Source organism: Amblyomma americanum, chromosome 2, assembly GCF_052857255.1.
Source record: "Amblyomma americanum isolate KBUSLIRL-KWMA chromosome 2, ASM5285725v1, whole genome shotgun sequence".
In the NCBI taxonomy this organism is placed as follows: Eukaryota; Metazoa; Arthropoda; class Arachnida; order Ixodida; family Ixodidae; genus Amblyomma; species Amblyomma americanum.
The window spans coordinates 91,779,493-91,799,975 of record NC_135498.1 but is presented as its reverse complement, the minus strand read 5'-3'; the positions used below and the strand labels follow the sequence as shown (position 1 = coordinate 91,799,975).

Genomic DNA, 20,483 nt, shown 5'->3' with positions numbered 1-20,483 from the left:
GTGGCTTCGGACAGGACTGCTTCGTTGCGCCGTCGTCACAGCGTCAAGATGTCCCCGTACCTTTAACCGTCGAACGCCCTCACCTGCTTCCTTGGGAAATGCGTTTTTCTCCTCCATCGAAGGCAATGCTGGTAGCTGAGGAACGGCAGGAACAGTCAAGAGTGGCGTAGTCCAATCAGTGATGGCTAGGCAGAATGCCAGAATCGAGTAAGGCTGCCGAGAATCGGAGCGCACGTGCTACCCCGCGCCCTGCCTTGCACTTCCTCTTCGGCGAACCATGAGTCAGCGGTGCTCGTCATTCCCCGAATGCTGAAGTGCTGCTGAATGCTACAAAATTCCCCAGTACAGTGCTTTTTATATCGCGAGTGTTTGAATATTTTCACGGCCATTTTCTTGTAGTCGAAGAACTATTTTCTTTAGCAGACCCGCAGTGGTTAGTCAGAACAAAAAAAAAAGTGAATTTCAGTGGAAATAGTTACCTTATTCAATTACTTGTCCATCTGACAAAACTTCCACCCCGTATTGTGAGTCCACCTTTCATGCATTACTGATCACTGTCTGATTCTTGGCAGATCCATGGAATATACCGGATGTGAGACGATATCCTTTTGAAGCAAACAAAAGACATTTTCGGCACCACGGAGATATACGAGGGGAATAGTCGAACAGGGTACACGGCGAACGCTTCTCTGCACTAGCTTCTCAGCACCATGCAGCGAGAGAAGACCCTCATTAATCTTGTTCACTGCTAGAACTATATAAAAATTTTGGCGCCCAAATATGTGGCCAGGGAAAACTACAGGCGGACTTCTACCTTCTATGTTTTCGTCACCGTGGATTCCCGCTTTACCTACTCCTGTATTCAGTATTTCTGTATTTATCTTTATCTTTTGTTCTTTTTATTGTCCCACAATAATTTTGTCTATTACCTAGCCCGTTGTACTTAGTGGAGCGAGCTAGGACACATTTTTTCTTTTTCTAGTCTCAATATAGTTTATATCCATTAACTATCCCGTTATACCCAGTGGCACGGGCAGGGACCCTTTTTTCTAAAATTTTTTTCTTAGTTTCCAAATAATCTTTGTCTTCGTTACCTACTCCTGTCTTCAAGTTCTTCCTTTTGAAAGTGTGCATTGTTTACGATAAAGGCAGGAGGGCCTTTCCTTGGAGCACCCTCTATATACTGCATACCAACCTGTTGACAATCAGGAACCGGCTCGTGTTATCTGAGGCATTGGTGGATCGTATTTTGCACTGCAGACAACGGCGCTACCTTTACTTCATTTTTTTATTTTCTGTTCCATGCAATAGTAATAAAGTAGTACGTGGAAGAGCTTAGACAATTAGACAAGCTTAGACACCTTATGTAATGCCCCTCCGGGGGACTTTTAAGGTAATAAACTGAACTGAACTGAACAATTGCCTGGAATGTTTCTAAGAACAGAGCTCTGGCAAGAACGAGGTGCCACATGTTCAAAACTAGCGACGCCAGCAAGAGGTTAGCGGAGAAGCCGGCGCATGACACATTCTTGTCACATTGGTTGCAGACACGCAAGTATGCATAAATAAGTATTGATCGAGTTGTTGTTAGTCGATCCGCTCATCGATTTTTATTGGGCGACATGGGCATCTATGCGGCACGCATGAAGTGTGCGGCTTCCATATGTAAACTACCAGATGCATGGCATACATCAAACGCGCTCGGTACATGGCGACTTTAGGGGCAGGCCCTGCTTGAGTTATTGCCCCGACGAGAGAGTTGGCGCAAGAAGGCATGCAGTTTGCGCATCCTGTCGGAGCCCCTCATGTGCGACGTGCTGGGTCGGGTGCACATGCCGCGCCAGTCTTCGCATTCTGCGTCGAACAGTGCGACGCTCAGTTTGAGATGCCGGTGGGTCTTCTCCAGGGAACATATCTGCGTCGTTTAGAGAAGCAAAGAGAGAGACGATATGAATAGGCAGATGGACAAGTTGCTAACGAATCACAATGTAGGAATACCACACATAAACGAGACCTCTTTCCTGGCCCGTCACTTTTTCCGCTCTCGCTTCGTAACGAAAATAAAATTATTAACAAGCTGATGGAAAGGAAAAAGAACGGTACCTTTAAATAGCGCCATGAACTTCTTGTTTTTGTTTTTTTCGGGGGGGGGGGGGGGTGCAGGGGTGCATAGCCAATTGCTTTCTTCTGAGTTCACACGTGGCCGTTTTGAAAGCTTCGTTCAAAGCCTTTGTTCAAGGTTGCAGCATGAAAGGGGAACACTTCTTTTTGGGGTCGCATTTTGATGGAAGTCAAGTGAGAAAACGCCCGTGTTCCGAGATTTCGGTCCAACTTGAAACCCAAGGAGCTCGAAAATAATCCTGAGAAGTTCATTACGACAGGCCTCATAGGCGCCCCCTCTGATATTTTTAAGCAGAAATTCATATGTTATTCGTATTTATATCATGAGCCTCAGTGAGACATGCACAGGAGCGCAACGACAACTGCTAATTTGTGCCGAGGAGGTGGAAAATGCCCCAACTTTTATTTTCCAATATTCCTCGAAGTGGACGACCACGTAATTTTGCCAGCATGAAGTACCACTGCGCTTTTCACTGTTTACAGCACCGCTAAACACAGGTGCTCTCTTGTCTGTGTAAAATGTAAAGCTATGTAAAATCCTTCATTTGGAGCGCTGCTCTTAATGCCCCAACACAACTAAATGTACGGCTGCACCGTAAAGGATAAATTTGAAAAGGTGCGGTGCGTGAGCTGGGCGCCTTGCCTTCCATCGCATCGTATCCGCGGTGTCGTACGTGGCCACGACGTCCGGTTTACGCCACGAGTAGGCCGTGTGCTGGATCTTGTCGACGGCCTGATTCGCGTAGAAGTCCGGCCTTTCACTGCACACCTGCCGAATGTTAGCGCAAAAAGATGCTGTCTTTTATTTATTTAGTTTACAATACCATTCTTTGGTAAATGGTGTTGCAGGATGGAGGGCAGAAAAGATTCGTACACAGTTTCATAACAAAATGTGAAGTTTGTTAGACAAAAACAATAATATAAAAAATAAAATTATGAGTGCTCATTACAAGATATGTAAAATTCGGGTCATACTTTTTTATCTTAAAAATATAATAATGTATCGCATTCTGAACAACAGCTGGTGAGCAGTTTCGTTGTGCAGTAATCCTTGAGCAAAAATGAGTGAATGTTTGGGTTAATGTGTGATTGTACAGTGCGGCGATTATAATCACGCGTTCAAGCAAATTACTTGATATTTTTTAACTGCAACTGATGCTGATACTGTAGTACTACAGAAATTGATACGGTTGTAATGTGTCGTATCAAGGATAAGGTACTTCACGAATAATGATGAAGTTTCAGCGTGCCAGGTCTCCAGCGATCTGCTGAAGAAGGAAATTGCAGTGTTTTAAGCGTATCTATGACCGTATGCTCGCATGAAAATTTTAGAAGACGCGCCTGGCTACTATGCGTTGCACTTTCTTGAGGTTTTGAATTAGACTGACTAGGAGAGAGTCTCATATAACGCTGGCATTCTGTGATGTAAAGTCACATGTGTTAAATAAGCTTTAAGTAACGTAAGATGTAAAGTGCATTTTCTGCGGTTGACAAAATCTGATAAATGTGGGTACTCGAACGGAAGAAAACGCCGCGTAGGCTGACTGGTTATGGTGCTAGACTGCTGTCCCGAAAGACGCGGGTTCGATCCCGGCCGCAGGCGGTCGCATTTCGATGGAGGTGAAACGCTATATAAACCCGTGTGCTGTGCGATGTCAGTGTACATTAAAAAACCTCAGATAGTCAATATTATCCGGAATCTTTCACTACGGCGTCCCTCATAGCCTGAGTCGCTTCGGGACGTTAACCCTGTCATTATCATTAACATCATCAGCAGCCGCAGCATCATCAGCAGCAAGACTACGCCTTCTGCACGGCAAAGGTCTCTTCAACGCCAACTGAAGTAACTAGCGATTTCTATTCGAGAGAGTTATTTGACAAGCATTGACCTGCCGCCATGGGGAGCATGGCTTCGGACTTAATAATAATAATAATAATAATAATAATAATAATAATAATAATAATAATAATAATAATAATAATAATAATTGGTTTTGGGGGAAAGGAAATGGCGCAGTATCTGTCTCATATATCGTTGGACACCTGAACCGCGCCGTAAGGGAAGGGTAAAGGAGGGAGTGAAAGAAGAAAGGAAGAGAGAGGTGCCGTAGTGGAGGGCTCCGGAAGAATTTCGACCACCTGGGGATCTTTAACGTGCACTGACATCGCACAGCACACGGGCGCCTTAGCGTTTTTCCTCCATAAAAACGCAGCCGCCGCGGTCGGGTTCGAACCCGGGAACTCCGGATCAGTAGTCGAGCGCCCTAACCACTGAGCCACCGCGGCGGGGCGAGGCTTCGGACTTTAACGACCCCATTTCTATCAAGGCGCAATCCTCGAACGCCCTTGTTCTGTGCGATGTGAGAACACGTTGAAGAACCCCTGCGGCTGAATTTAATTTGGAGCCCGCTACCACGGTGTCTCTCATCCCATTCTCAGCTAACTGCCACCAAGTAGACGGGCGTTGTATGTTTCTCACGCAGAGTCACTATATAAGCCTCAAACGGCGGCAGGTTGATAATTGTCTAAAGCGCGCTTGTAGAGAATACGTGAGCTTGAATAAGGCACGCGCGCTAACAAGGCAGCCTTGCGTGGATCTCACTTCCCGCTCTCCACGCAGCTTTACTCACGGCCGACGATGTGATCGCCGTCGTCTTCCTCTTGGCGTCCCTGCTGCATTCGGCGCCGATGTGCAGCGCCTTCTGTGGCCGGTAGCGGCGCGTGCAGAGGGTGAACGAGACAGCCAGGGTTGTGTTTCTGGCCCAGCTGAACTTCCTCGCATAGGACACCGCATCTGCCTGCAGGAAAGGGAAACCCAACTGAGCCCCGCGGCGTGGCGACCTTTAAATGAGTCACTTGCGTGCTTGTTTTTGCTTCTCCTCATGGCGGCAAAGACGATGTCTAGTAATGTGCGAGGAGGATAATTAGAGTCCCAAGCGACAACGTTTGTTTTGGGCACAAAATATAAATCCAAGATATATGTACCCGAAGGGTCCTAGCCGTTTAGCACAAATTAATTTGCAAAAATTAGACCGCGCACAGTAAGAAATTACAAAGCCCAAATATTCACAATGTGATAATGCGAAGGAAAACGTATTTTAAGAAGCAAAACAAACCGATTTGCCACAGGTACAATGCTGAATGCTGCAGGATGAAAGGTAATGCCCTGATAGAAATAGTGGTTAAAATTTATTTTCCATATTTTCCCCATTTCACTGGTAAACCATCGAACGACTTTCTGCCCAGATATTTTTTTTCTTATGCATTCATATGCTTCATGTACTATGAAAAAAAAAACGCTTTCCCAAATCAATCTAGCCCCACTCGAAATCTTTACAAGTACAGTTCGCTTCAAGCAGCCGTGATTTTAAGTTTCTGAGGCAGAGATTCTCACAGTTACAAAATTGAACGACGTCGTTGGATCTATTATGTCTGATTGTTTTGTCTCCTATCGCATCGTTAAAGGCAGCACAGCTATCCCTCATCAATAAAAAAAATAGGCAAATTAAAATAAGGTTAGAATGCTCGTACTGAAATTCAATTCATCCGTTAGAGATAACTTGTAAACCTTGCAGTCTCTATGAAAACTACCCACAATCAAGACTCGGCTGCTATTAAGCACCCGATTGTGAGATGTTTAGGACCGTACAAAAAAAAAGCACGATCACGTAAAAAAGCTTGCTTTTATTATAAACGAAGTGAGACTTAAAAAAAACATGAAAACAGCTTCCTTTATTTATGAACGATGTGATCCTATTTTGTTAGTACACTGAAGAGATCCACCGTATCATCCATCGAAAGCACTGAACATTGTCTGATAAGGACATTAAATTTCTTTTTCGGCATCACAGTCGAGAGTACAGCCTAAACGGCATTAAGGCCGGCAGCCTCACCGTTCCCATGAAATGCTTGCTGTTCTTAATCTTGTACGGTGCAGGGCCGTTGACCTTGCATCCGTAATGAGGCGTCGACGCTTCACTGTCGCTGATGTGTGTGCGAAATATGAAAGCGCTGACCACAAACGACCTGTTGATTGGAAAAAGAGGGCACCAGTTATACACTTTCTCTTCGCTGGGGTTATTAACAACACCACTCACATACCGTAAGTTGGCACCAGAAGTGAGGCACGTACTCTTAAAGTCCTTAGTAAAGGCCTCCCTTACAAAAATTATAAAGTCTATAAACTTTCTATACACACTCCCTAGAGAAAGCAGTCTGTAGGCAATACAAATCCTACAGACAGTCTAAAGACAATGTATTGATTTATGGCCATACATTTTTAGGAGACTTTTTTCTATAGACAGTATATACTATAAATAGACAAAAATATCTATAGGGAGGCAGAAGAGTCTAAAAGTTATAAAGTCTACAGACTGCCTATAGACCATTTGTGTAAGGGGGGCGCTCTCAGTAAATTAAACTCGAAGAGGACCAAAAATCTCCTCGCATTATGCAGAGTTCATTCTTAAAGGTGCACAAATCAGGAATCTGAGCTCGTCTTTTTACAGCGGGAACTCGGGCTACACGTTCCCAGCATTGTTAGAAACTTGTAATGATTGTACTGTGCGGCCGATTTCCGTAATTTAAATCGGAATAAACGTCCCGGCTCCCACCTTTTTTGAACTCAACGCTGAAGGTAGGAGGAGTCAACCAACGCGCTTGGAGTGCCATTCCAGTCGCGGCTTCGCTTTCGCTTTTATTTTGTTTTTAGGTTGCTGTGAATAAATATAGCTTCAGTCGCAGAGAACATAGCTGCAAATTAGGCCCACTGAAATAAAAATAAGCATGGACTCTGATTTACGTATCACTCTGTCGAAGGCAGAGCGGCAGGCCGCCACGGGACTGGCTTATAGGCATTCCGCGCGTTGGTTGACTCCTCCTACCTTCAGCGTTGGGTTCAAAAAAAAAAAAAAAGGCGGGAGCCCGGTCGTTTAATCCGATTAAATTAGGGAAATCGGCCACAAAGGACAATAATTCGAAGTTTCTAAGAATGCTCGTAACGTGTAGATCGAGTTCCCGCGGTAAATAGAAGAGTTCAGATTCCTCTTTAGTGCACCTTTAAGGTGGACTTTTTCATACAGTTGGTGTTTATGAGACCAGGCCGTGAGTGAGGAAGAATGGGAAATTCAAATTAAGCGAGTCAGGGAAGTGAGAGTGCATTGTTTGCCTGCTTAAGTTATTTAAACTCGCAAATTATGGCTGCAACGTGCCCAAGCATTCCGTACCGTGCGTGCCCTTCGAGGGTTTCGAAGAGCTGGCCGTTGGTTGCCAAGAGCGAACGGACCCCCAAAACGACGTATGCCGCTCTGTGGTGTTTCGAGGCAACTTCTGATTCCCGACGGATATTGTTCTGTGCGTGTCTGAATTCCTAAGGTGACGGAAAAAGTAGACGTAAGCAAGATGAGAAATCAAATGAGTCAGTGCGGGGAGAATGTCCGACTACTGCACAGACATTAAGTATAAGAATTTAAAGTAAAGACATGTGCACGTTAAGGAATCCAACGGGGGTCTAAATTAATCCGGCGTCTTCCACTAAGGTGTCTATCATAATCCGAGTGCAGTTTTGGGGTGCTAAATCCTACATACTCTAAAATATACGCGAGCATTAAAATCTTGTGCATGCGGGTACTACAGATCTTAGCTTAAGGTTATGCGCGCAAAAGAGGAAGCTTGAAACACCTGAAAGCGTATAATATTATCGATCTTCGCACCTATTGTAGATACCCGAATAGCACTGACTTGTTAGCTAAAGAACTTTGCCACAGTTTTTTTGTTACTCTTATTCAAAAATTATGCTGTCGTCCTGTAAGAAGCCTCGATGTCTGAGCTAAGTGACGAACAGCGTTAGTATGGTCTACATAGCAAAATTCGAGGCTTATCAAGGGTTATGAAACTTGCCTTGAGCAGGGCGAAGACTCGTCCCGCTGCGTCGGAGGCCGTGGTACCATTTTTCCCGACGTGCAGGTCTAGCACCCCGTAGTGGTAAATGTTGTTTTTCATCCAGTAGTTTTTCATCCTCTGCAGGGCACTCTTTTGTTTCAGGTCGGTCATAACTTGAGAAACTTTTCTGTAACATGCACAGTAACAAAGCCCAGCCAGAAACGTAGTGGCGTCGAGATTAATTCAAGCATTATACGTATATTATTTATCGATACCTCGTAATCAAGTATTCGCAGTACTTAAGGTTACGATGCCGTGCATCTATTTATTTCGCGCCTAATGAATCCAAAGCACCAAATGGAAACTTAATGCATTTAATGGCGCCCCACATTGTAACCAACCCAAACTCTAGTAGCTGTGAACAGCGTATCTGTCATTAACATACGTCTATTTGGTTGCTGTATTTACAAAGGGTATAAACCGAATCCTTTCTCCAAACTTCTGGTTGAAATCATTAGAATCGACTTCTATCGATGAACGAATCACGTAGTGTGTAGCAAGATGGAAACACATTGAATTTCTAAAACAGTCGTCGCCGATCTACATTCATGTCAATATACGCGCGTGTAATCATGATATATGCAAATATGTACTACTTAAAAACAAGAATCATTTGGATTCCAAGAGTTCAGATAAATTCAGTACAATGGTTTTAAATCTCCCATCTCAGCATTGGAAGCGCAGTTCGATTGCAACCGAAGCCACCGCGTGGCAACTATGTCGACAAACTGAGCTCGCAGAGATCGGCGTATGCACTGCCAGCGCTTGCAAGACAACATCTAGAGAATTCGTTCCCTTCACTAATGCTCCTCCCTACTAGGTGGTGTGGCCACACGAACGTCACTCTGTCTCAACACATGCTTTGTGTGAACGATACCCGTGACGGCGGGACCGAAAAACACTGCGTAATCAGCGTTTGCAACTGGGGATACGCATCGAAAAAAAAAAGTGTCTCAAGGCGCCCCTTCTGTTAGCTTGCAAAAACTGCCGGTGATGGAGATTCCTGTGTTCAGTTCTCATCTTTTCTAGCTTATGAAAGCTGCACTTCCAGTGAAACTATTGCGTTTTTCATAAGGACGCGATAATTTATCGATGCAGGCCAACTTCAATTCATCCCCAGCGTCTCTTTAAAGCTCCTTTATAACCCCATTAAAACAGCGACGTTAAGTTTCTTCCTGGCTTTGTCTTTCTCGGTGGCCTCCGCATGTCGCAGAGACCGACAATGCATCCTCGCATACCCGAGTGGCACGTGGATGCCGTAGGTGGTCGTGGCCGACTTGGCGGCCGCCTCCAGCACCTCCTGCGTGATCCTGTGGCCGTCGTTCAGGAGAGTGTCGCCGCCCTTGGGCAGTGCGTAGAAGGGCACGAAGACCACGTCGCAGAGGCCGTCCAGCCTCGTCACGCCGTACTCCTGGACCCGACTGCCCAGCACGCACACCAGAGACCGGCCGGGGAGCAGCTTCGGGCCGTCGACGCGCACTATGTCACCCTGGGGAACTGCTGCAAAGCCATGCAGTATCTGTCAGAATTTGCCAGGCCAGAGCGCAGGTAAGCATGGGTGGAGTCGCCAAGCACCATGGGGAACGTCAGAGAGCATTCACTGGACTCTGTAGACATACTAGACCGAATGCTATGGTGACTTCCAATCGCAGAGTTAGAGCACTTCTGGAGCAACGTTTCCTGCTCTTTTCGGAGCAACTGTATTCCAAACGCAGATCTGAGGCACGGATCGCGTCTTCCAATCGTAGACAGGGAGCGGTTGCCACGCCGAGATTGCTCCGTGGAGCAGTCGGGACTGCTCCGCCGAAATCGGCGGATCAGGCCGGAAGTTTGTGTCACGTTCTTTTTCAGCGGCGCTAGCGGCGCCCTACGTGCTCTGGCCTGCATGCTCTGGCCAGAGCTAGTGTACTCCATTCGCAATTTCTGGTCACGCGCTCTGCGCCCGATTCAGGCGCTCTGTCACAGAGCGTGCAGACCGCTCTGGGCCTACGATTGGAATTCACCATTAGACCATCCTTACAAAAAATTCTTTAGGCAGTCTATATAGACTGTCTATAGACCCCTGTCTAAATAGTCTATAGACCCTCTATAGATAACTCATAGAAAACATTCTATAGGCAATACAACCCCTATAGAAAGTCTATAGACAATGTATAGATTTATGGCCATACATTTATAGTAGAATTTTGTCTATAGTCTATAGACTGTGAATAGACGAAGATAAATATCTCTAGGAAGGCAATAGAGTCTATAAGAAGCCTACACACTGTCTATAGACCAGTTTTCTAAGGGAAGTCTTCGTGCCGCGCTCAGACCTCAAGACTATGGGAGTGCCACGAGCACCCCACTAATACCGGTTAACTGTAGCCCTGGCTTTGAAACTCCCAAGAAAAATTGGAGAGTACACTCCAGCTCCATCTTAAGGGCGTGACGTGATAGCGTTAATGGGTTAATGGCTATATATGCGTAGGTGGCCATTCTCGACTTTACGTTCATGGAACCATGGGAGCCTTCATATCACTCCCGGCGCAGTAGTGCAGCGGCTAAGCATGCGCCACTGCCCTGAGATGGCAGGTGCATGCTGCCACCGGTGGGGCCTATAAGACCCACATTGCTCTTCCAGAGAAACCCCTTGCGACCAGTCATTATCTTAAATGCCACTGCCATGGTAGTCACATTGCTCACAATCCGGTGGGCAGCTTGTGATGACACCACAAAGTCACGTGGGTGGCCCACCCAGGTCCGTGGATTTTTCGCTCACAACGCCAACGCCGACGACGCCAGATTTTCTGCACAACGGGAGCCTTAAGCTTTCGCATTAACAAATCACGAGGACATCTTAGCCCAGCCTTTAAAGGCATGGCGCGACCACGTTAGTGGCTCCCTTCAGCAGTTTCTCTTCACATACAGTCAATATCCTCTGTTCTTAATTTGTGCCTTTATCTCAACTACCACAACAGTTTTCACATTCTAGTCGGTAGCTCTTCCACACAGCAGTATACACAGATAATGTTACTCTAAACCGTATATCACTAATTAGAACGTCTCTAGGTAACTCCACTAATTTATCACAATACTAAGTTACAAATTAAGCCACATCACACGCACATCACAAGTACGTGATGGAAATTTGCGACAATGTGTGTGCGTGTCCTTCGCCCAAGTCTTCCTGTGTGTTTTATCCATGATTGTGTACTTAGCATTTCTTAGCACTAAGCACCCAGAAGCCTTAGCCTGGAAGATTTAATAGCCTTGGCATTATAGAAATGGATTACACACTGGAAAAAGTTCAGTTATATGAATAATATGAATATCGCGCTTTGTTCACTTATAAGCAGAGAGATCCATCCACGCCACGTTTCAAGAGGAGAGGAATGAATCAAAGAGTGACAATTTTTGCCGTTGGTGTCTTAGAGCAGGCGACAGCCAATGCAATGTATGGTGGCTGGTTCGCTGCGACAATAAATTCTTTTGAGCTTCAAGAAAACATCTAGGCTTTCGTGAATACTACGTTGGACCTGCCCACTGACAAGAACTTGTCGGCTCAGTTCTTTCGTGCCGACACGCACGAACACACGCGCAGTGTTTGTCTTGTAGATACACAATCCCACACGCTCACATGGCGCATTCGTTTGCTTGCTGGTCTGAATTAGTAACTCTACCGCTGGATTTTCCACGTTTCAAGCGGTAAATGATTTGTTTTTCCCTCTTGTGCTTAACCACCAGTTACCAGGGAGATGCGTCACCCTGCGACCTCGGTGCCTCCGATGCGCACTTCAAGCTCAAAAGCTTCCAAAGAGAAGGCGTCCAACTGGCGCATAACCTTGTGCAGCTGCGCAAAGTAGGCGTTGTGAAGCAACTTTCCTAGAAGCTTGCCGAGAAGCCTACCTCGCCTCTTCGTGGCTGCTGTCTCCCGGGTTGCTTCTACGGGGTCCTCCTCCGCTCGTACGGCGATGCTAGGCACACCGTTCTTCGTGACGATCACCGCCACCTCGGGCTCGGCTGTGAATTCCAAGCTGGGCGCGTTTCCCACGTTCGCTGCGGCGTCGCAGCCAACGAGAGTTTGTAGTTGCTGCTATGTACTACATGACGCGTGTACTACATGCCAAGGGGCGCCGGTGCTGAACAGAGCGACTGTTTCACCGCGTCATTAATACCCCGAATTTCTTTTAAAATAATGGCATTCGATTCCTTTCAAACTTTCGTACGACTTTATTAGTATGTGCTGCTAGGAACATTGGTTTAAGGCCTATAATCTGCACATGGCCACAGCGGAGCTAATAACACGGATAATGAAGATAACGGGAGGAGCGCTACTAACAACTCGCCTTATTACTATGTGACTGATGACTAACAAAGTATGACGTAACTAGACGATTCGTGCGACCGAAAACGAGTGTTTAGAAACCCACAGTGAAAGAATGCTTTTCGTAAGCCGAATTTATCATAAAAATAAAAATATGTAAAAAACAGGTGCGAGTTTTGATACTTAGAAACATGGTCCGCGTGCAATTTTATGCTAAAGCTTGCTATTTCACCACACAAGATTTGCCCGTCAAGTAATGTTTTCCTCTTTCTTTAGCCTTGCGTTGTTTTCTCTTAACTGCATCGTTCAAGGCGTCCGCTCTGACGCTCTCGAAATGGCAGAGTATCTATTCAGGAACGCCAAGTAAAAGAATGCGCAGACAAGGTAGCAGACCCAGGGGCCGCATGCTGTCATACTGTGTGAGGCGGCTGTAAAAAGCCTGTCACTATCGTCACACCAAATTTTTTTTTTCTTAAACGACACGAGTTCATTCTATAAACTGTTTACGCCCAATCTTCGTCCATGTAACTGCCTGCTTCCTAAATATTATAGCAGAGCGGCCGGAAAAGCACGGTCCAAGGATTCTTAAAAACCCCCGTGTAGAATGGTAGTCGGCATCCATGTGAACGTTGCTAAAAGGGACGCTGAGCACTGACACCGTGTAACCCACAGGATCTCTGAGCATGAGCAATGAGCTGGCCAATTGAGGGTCCATTTACGACCTGTGCTGCTCTGCAGGCTTCAAAATGCGTCTGCTGTCGGGCTGTATAGCGCTTGTGTTACAATAGCGTGAATGCATTTACCGCTGACGAACATGAACAGGTTGGACCCGAAGAGAAACAGCAGCAGCAGGCCGGCGATGGTGAAGAACAGCGGCGGTGTGCAGCTGGTGGGAAAAGGAACGACCGATGAATGCACTGTGAGTGCAGACAGTAGCATGCCAGGAAAAACGTTAGCGTGAGGTTTTGAGAACATATATCTCCGACAGTAGAGACTACCGGTCTGTGTATTGGATTATTTTTAAGGGCACACAAAGCTGAAAAAGCGACAACGCTGAGGAAGGTGCCCTGTTGTCTCATTTCAACTTAACTGTCGTTCCCGCTTATAAAAGTGGTCTATAGACAGTCTATGAATTTCTTATAGACTCTACTCCCTTCCTATATATATATATATATTTTTTTTGTATTCATAGTCAAAGAAGTCTATAGCTATAGAAATAAGCCTTCTAAACATGTATGGCCATAATCTATAGATTGTCTATAGACTGTCTATAGAATTTGTATTGCCTATACACTGTTCATTATGGTCTATCAATACAGAGTCTATAGACTTTACAGACAGAAATCTATGAACTGCCTATACACGTTTTAAATAAAAGTTTTTAAGAAAATTACGTTCTATGACAGGCTTTACTGACTTTTTACCTAGAGGATACTTTGTTCTTCCTGTAGAACTTTTAAAACAATTCGACTTAAGTTCCAGTTACTAGTTTGAACCTCTGTAGAACGAAATTAGGGGCGCAGTTACAGAAATTATACGGCCAATATCAGTCAGACACAAGACAGCGCCGCAACGAAAAACTGGGTGACCAGGAGCATGTGGAGAGTATTCAAAAGGTGTCAAATAGATCTCTTCTTTGTCCAACATTTTTGGTATAGCGGAGGCAAACAGAGAACGGAATTAGTTCAGCGGAGGCTACTATGTGAAGGACCGCCATAGCTCACCGTTTATAGGATTTTCCTCAAACTAAAAGCAGCAGGTAAGCGATGCATGACGTTACAAAATACGCAAGAGATGGACAAATTCTATCAGTAACAGAAGTAGGCCAGATACTCTACGGGTTTTCAGTAAGGTTTCTTTTCCAGGCTCTAAAGAAGTCGAATAAACTCCTTCAGTAAAGAGGGCCACTCGAAATATCGCAGTTTACTTCATCATTTCTTTGGATTCGATATCGCGCTCCATATATACCGCTGACCCGAAAATTCGAACAACTTGATGGTTGTGCGGACGATTTTTGCAGATAGATGATTGGAGAAAGTTCAGTGACTCAGCGTGTTTCGGAAGCCCTTAGTGCGATAAAGAAAAGGAAATATGTTCACGAAAACAGCCCTAAGACGTCAAAAGCACCTACAGTGCTGACTTTTCAAAAAGCGTGAATAGTCACAAATGGTGTGTCAGATAATACACTCAAATCCCCCTTTTTCCTCATTCCACTCAAATTAGATGTAACCGTTCGTTTGAGTTCAATTTTTCTGCCGTTAAAAGATTGCCATGCAATCCATCTTAGTAGTTTTGCAGAATTCCTTTGCTTCTCCTGAGCACGTATGCATGTTATGCACTAGGCCACTTCGTAATTTTTTTCATGCTCGTCTGCGAAAGCTACCGAGGCAACAAAATTATTAAGTTCTGTGTACTTACAATGTGGCCACTGTACAAAGGTGAGAGAGCGTGGTACAAGGCATGACTGTATTACAGTAAAATGCGTTAGTACTCGCAAAGCCATAAAAAGTTACGTGTCTGGCAACACTGCACAACGCAAACAAATATGGCAGTTCTATCCTAACCAGCTACACGACGGTACTTTCGCTTGCTGCCGTGCTTCAATTTCTGAGTTGTGATGTGAATTCGGGGCGCTTTGTCAAAGGTTGGCGGAATAGATCGGCTAACCATCTCATCCAAATCGGATTTAACCATCACGTCAATGACCAGCCGAAAGCGTCATCGTTGCCAACACACGTCATGAATGCAGTGCCACGCCAAATCTCGCTCAAGATAAAATTTTCTTCAGGGAGTCCGACGGTGAGGGAGACCGAAGCACATGCGCTACTGGCCTTTCTGAAAAGTGCAAACACCTGTTGTGAAGAACTCAGCACGAAAACTACTACTACTACTACTACTAGGCGAAGGGCAGAAGGTGGTTTATGGTTTATGCTTTACGGTTTGTCAGGGTTTAACGTCCCATAGCTACTCAGGCTATGAGGGAGGAGGGACAGAAGAAAAGACAGAGAAGGCATTCACCAATTGGCCTAGTGGCATGCTTTCTTGAACTGCAAACACCTTTGTGCAGCACTTTTTCACTGCTACGGGCAGTTCGCTTTGCGGCCTTGGCCAAAGAGACTCCGCAGGGATTAAGTTCACTTTCGACTTTTCCCAACCGCTCAATTCGTAAAACGCTGCTTTTCTCTGCAGTCGGCTACAGCTGCTTCGTTAAGCAAAATGAAATGATAGCATAGGAGAAAGTCGGCGCTCCACACTGAATTTCGTGTAACAAGTAATCTTCATATACTGTTGTTTAAAATGTCAGTGCCACGCACGATACAGAAAAATAATTACAGAGGGGAAAGTGTTTTTGCGCTCGTACTTATTTACACTGACCAATGCGTCTTGGCAAACCAATTCGCCATTCTTTCCGATCCCCGACGGTTGCGTCTTGTGTGAGTCCAGTGAGCTCGAGAAGGGCAGGCAGCATCGGAACATGATGCGTGGACAGTTTACAACTTCCTCCTTCACGTTCTAAACAAGAGCTGGTTTAAAAGAAAGTAAATGAGGGTGATTCTGGCGCATGCCGTTGGGTGGTAGATATTGACCTGGAATTGTGAGTAGCCTTGTATTTTCAAGTAAGCTTCTTACCCTTGAATGGAGTGACGATTGAGGACGTCTCAGGGCCATCGTCTTTACGAAAATTAAGAAATAAAATTAAGCAGGTTACAATGCCAGCCTTATAAGCGAGCGACATAGCAGCCCGTGTCGTATGCGATAGCTTGGCACCGCAAAACGCACAGCTTTATTAAAAATTCTTTTGGCCACAAGCTCGAAAACTTCGCAGAAGTGAGGAAAATCGTCTGCCTCCTTGTGCGGAGATTCTGAACTTCGGGTTGACCGCAACTACTCGGCTACACGGTTCAATCGCGAGCTCTGTAGCTTGAATGCTTTTGAACAACGCTGTACATGATTGATGAGAGTTCGAATAGAGCAGTATCAAAAGAAAGTATTCAGCGTTAGTTTTACTTTTTATTTTTGTACGGTGCTTTCTAACACGTCTAACTACATACCAGCGAACGGTACCCTTAATTTGCTCTAGTAATCCTATTTTTGTTGGTAATTTTGTTGTTTTAATTACTTTTATTGTTATGTTATGCTCTCATATTTTAAGCCGTTTCACGCTCACCCAGGTATGTATATACCATTCTGAACCATAAATTACGTGGCCGCGGTACAGAAAATGCCTGCAAGAAATTTTTAGATGGAGTGCATAAAAGGACTACTTTAGCAAAACAAGATGACTGCCTAAAAAGATAATAGCGACAAGATGAAGAATACGCTAATATATTAGCTAAATAACCGCAAACACAACGTCAATATGCCTCCACGTATGGTAGCATTCGCAGGTAATGTTAACTGCCCACCTTCGCCTGTATTGTCCGAGACCGAAGGGTCAAGCATGGCGGTGCGGTCGCTATCAGAAGAATCTGCGGGGAAATACATGTCATGTGGCTTTCAAACGCGGTTAGGTATACGTGTGTGAGTGACGTGTTTGGGGGAGAACGAGGCCAACAAATTCAGTATTAAGAAGACACGCCTTGAACGCAAAGGAAACATGCAACCGTAGCTGTGCTCCGTCGGACATTCAGATACTGTGCATTAGAACCGCAGGGCTGTCTCCACTCCTACATATATAAGGCCGGGTAATGACTGGCCACCGCATGTCTCGCTACCCACTAACAATGGCCTCACAGACGATAACCAATCAAATCACGAAATACTCCCATTAGCGCGTTCTCGCCCCAGCCCACGCGGATCTAGCTCCGCGACGCCACCGGGTTATAACACCCTCAATTTTTCTCTAGCTCTCAAGTTGATCGCGGTGCCTGCCACCCGTGAGCGTGCCGCCACGCAGTCGCTCTTTACTGTGCAACTGTAGATTGCTGGCCCGAAAGCTCAGACACTTTGACGACCGCTTTCACTTGTGGTGCAAACAAGGTTACTTTGATCACGCTCTGCATATGTGGCCACTGTCCAACACATGAATTATAGGCAGCTGCATGACTAAGGCAGTGAAGAGCGCCGCCAACGGACGAAACCACGTTGTTCCAAACTCCACGTAGAATGTCTCTCCCGCAACTATAGCACTGTCGTCATATACGTTCGCAGATTTATGAACTGCATCTGCTCCTTTAGAGACGATGCTCTCCACACAGGCCACGCCGGTGGACACTCCCGTGGTTATGAATAGCACTTCTTTGCAAGAACTGCTCATAAACAGCCCGACGAGCCGAAAATGATCGCCTTTAGCTGTCTCGCCTCATCTGTAGTTCTTCTCCGGTACAGAACTGTACCGGTCAACGGCGGGTTTCAGCGAACTTGCTAAACTTACCCATGGCGAGCTCTCCGAAACCTGAGAAGAAGGGCTAGAGAGCAGACTTTTTCTTCGTCGTGTTTTTCGCTGGCAAACTGAGCAAGCGTCAGGGGCACGTGCAGACTTGCCAGGCCTTCGTCTTTGTTACCGCGCAAACCATCTGTATAATCAATTCGTGAGGGATTGAGTTTGTGAATGCAATGAACGTAATACATACATATTATATAATCCAGCGAAAACAAACCTTTTTGGCACGGTCAGTTATGGTATAGACGTAGACCAACGTTTGAAACAGTTTCTTGACGTTTCGACCATAGAACGGCGGAATGTTGGCGTGGCGACATTCTGACACCATTGTACGACTCATTCAGAAACAAAAGTATTACATATCAGTTTCCAAGGCGACCGTGGGAGAAGTGCGGCACATTCCAATGTTGTTGAGTGTGGAAAAGAAAAGCTTGTACGACGCTTAACCTACCCTTAGCAGTACAATGCGACAGCATTATAGATACCGGGATCTATTCTAGAGCGGGAGGCCTCCCTCTCTTCTACTCCTTTTCTTCCATAGATTCATAGATCGCGGGAAATGCACATACCACTACTGGCGCATTGGCGCAGCGGTTAAGTGGTGAGTTACCACGCCGGCAGGTGGCTGTTTCAAACACAGCCACCGGTGGGGATTGTGAAACCCAGGTTGCCCTTTCCAAACGCTTGTAAAGCTCATTTTTGCGCATGTATTTCTTCGGGAGGCTGCCTATCTCTCGACCAATGAACCGATGCACAATGTCTGGATGGGAAGGTGTTATCTGCATTGAATTTATTTGAATTAATTTCATCGTCCCTTGCTTTTTCGTGACACTCAAGAACGGCACTTCTAACGCTATGCAATAAAATTATTTCTGGAAAATGTCTGCTGACTATTGTGGAACCCTAACAACCAAAAATGGCACCTCACACACAAAGCGAAATGATGCAAGTAGTTATAAATCATGTCCCCAATACGTCTACAGGTGCTGTAAGCGCGCAAGAAAAAATATGGGGTCCTTACACTACTGCGGGCGCCTGGTGTTTCAGGGAAGCGAGGATTTCTTCCCTCCATCGACAACGGAAGATGCCGTGACGTTCAAAGAGCAAATGGCCGAATACAAGAACATCAGGGAAAGTCCCTCAACACTATCCGTCTCTCGAGACGGCAGAAACATGCATTCTCCGCAACTGTCTTACTAACACTCCCCTAATGATCTGCAATATTAGATGACGATTCAGCGCACTGTGTCAACTATCCTAGATCACGGCAGATAAAAACAGATTATTCACCCATGCAACGCTGCCGTCACTACCCCCTATTCCCTCACCCTCCCTAGAGTCTCCCTAAAGAGAGCGTTCCCTCACCCTCCCTAAACAGAAAAGAGTAAGATGGGGTAAGCTGTCCTCAAGCGCATTCCCTTTTATAAAGGGCAGTGCGCTAGAAGACAGCTTACCGCCTTTCTACTGCTACATCGCCGTATTGCTTAGAGTGTAGGCTTCATTCCGACGAAGCCAGCGTGCCTTAGCGGAACGATTTCTTTTTCGCAGACTCTAGTAAACTGGCCGTTAATGCACTGAAGGAGCCATTAGGCAATTTCGCCTGAAACACTCCCACTCACCTCCGAGCCTCCACTCAAACTGACCTCGACAACCCAGCAGCAGACCCGGTGCCCCTGAGCTACTCATTCTAAACTATCACAGGGGAACGCGACTCAAATATCCGCCACCCCATAACAGCCTACACCAACAAGATGCAGTAGGCTGGAGGCTGCTGCAAACGGAGACTTTCCCCAGTCCAAATACCTGAAGTAAAATCTACCCCACGCAATACAGCAGCAAATGTCCGTGGTGTGGAAAAAAACCCACGTTAATGCACATAACGTGGGTGTGTCAGAAAAACAAGGATCTAGCTGCAATAAACAAAAACCCGAGTGCGGAACAGTGGGAGGGGATGCTCTTTAGCGAGGACCCGGCCGTCCAGCGCGGATTGGTGCGGAGAGCCTACCTGGCGGCATACCTCAGTGGAGCCCTGGACCAGGGGCCCCCAACACTGTTAAGATGGGCTGCAATAACTCATCAGAAGATGAAGAAGACAGCCCGCGACCGCTAATAACACATTTTAATATCAAATATAAAGTTTTTCCTCCTCCTCCTCCTAGTGCACAGGATGGAAAGAAGAACGTCGGATGTGCAGGCGACGGCGTCACCTGACGAAACCTCGAAGAGAACTAAGTACTACCAGGTACTGCTCACAGAACACATCGATGCACGTGCGCAGTGACTGCATGAGTCATCCCCTCCGAGTCTACTCTCATCACACTAAATTCATTGATGGCTTTCGGAAGCGGGCTGGTTAGCAAGGTAAAAGTCAACAGAACCCATTTTTCCCAAGGCGTCAGGACCTTCCAAGAAGGGCCGTAGTGAAACAAAGCCGCCTAGGACGCCTACATGTATAGCGCGGCACACGCAGGCTCGGTACATGTCGGCTCCCTGAAGCCGCCGGCTTCTGCAATTCCAGCATAATCGACGCTGCACTTCATTGCGCGCCTGGTCCAGTGACATACAGTGACATCAACGGCTGCCGGACTGTTTCCTGTCGTTGGAAATCTCGCTTTCTCTCGATACCACCAGTTACTAATAGCTTTTCTACTACACAAACAATATAGGCCGAAAAAATTGGCTGCGGTTCAACCCGGCTGAACTAAAGGTTTAGAGAGCGAAGGCTCTATCACA

The 20,483-nt window shown here is 46.0% G+C and overlaps 1 protein-coding gene and 1 long non-coding RNA gene across 2 annotated transcripts; both read right to left on the bottom strand.

Annotated features, from left to right (window-relative positions):
• Nucleotides 1-1,609: 1,609 nt before the first annotated feature.
• On the bottom strand, nucleotides 1,610-13,306 carry LOC144119875 (uncharacterized). The gene is made up of 9 exons (XM_077652393.1): nucleotides 13,171-13,306; nucleotides 11,950-12,099; nucleotides 9,300-9,561; nucleotides 8,020-8,188; nucleotides 7,347-7,489; nucleotides 6,015-6,147; nucleotides 4,752-4,919; nucleotides 2,765-2,890; nucleotides 1,610-1,915 (listed from the first exon to the last, which is right to left on the bottom strand). The coding sequence occupies exons 1-9, from the start codon at nucleotides 13,304-13,306 to the stop codon at nucleotides 1,718-1,720; spliced, it is 1,485 nt and encodes a 494-aa protein (XP_077508519.1). The 3' UTR covers nucleotides 1,610-1,717.
• A 2,691-nt stretch (nucleotides 13,307-15,997) lies between these two features.
• LOC144118804 (uncharacterized) lies at nucleotides 15,998-17,830 on the bottom strand. Its single transcript, XR_013312148.1, has 3 exons — nucleotides 17,742-17,830; nucleotides 16,774-16,836; nucleotides 15,998-16,039 (listed from the first exon to the last, which is right to left on the bottom strand). It is a non-coding gene; the product is annotated as an uncharacterized LOC144118804 (long non-coding RNA).
• Between the last annotated feature and the right edge of the window lie 2,653 nt (nucleotides 17,831-20,483).

What these genes read in the sequence shown, in the direction of transcription:
- LOC144119875 (XM_077652393.1), bottom strand. Translation starts at nt 13,306, where the DNA reads ATGCTACTGTCTGCACTCACAGTGCATTCATCGGTCGTTCCTTTTCCC. An exon ending in CGGCGATCACATCGTCGGCC is followed by an intron (nt 2,891 to 4,751) that starts GTGAGTAAAGCT and finishes AACATTCGGCAG; the next exon opens with GTGTGCAGTGAAAGGCCGGA. An exon ending in CGGATACGATGCGATGGAAG is followed by an intron (nt 1,916 to 2,764) that starts GCAAGGCGCCCA and finishes TAAACGACGCAG; the next exon opens with ATATGTTCCCTGGAGAAGAC.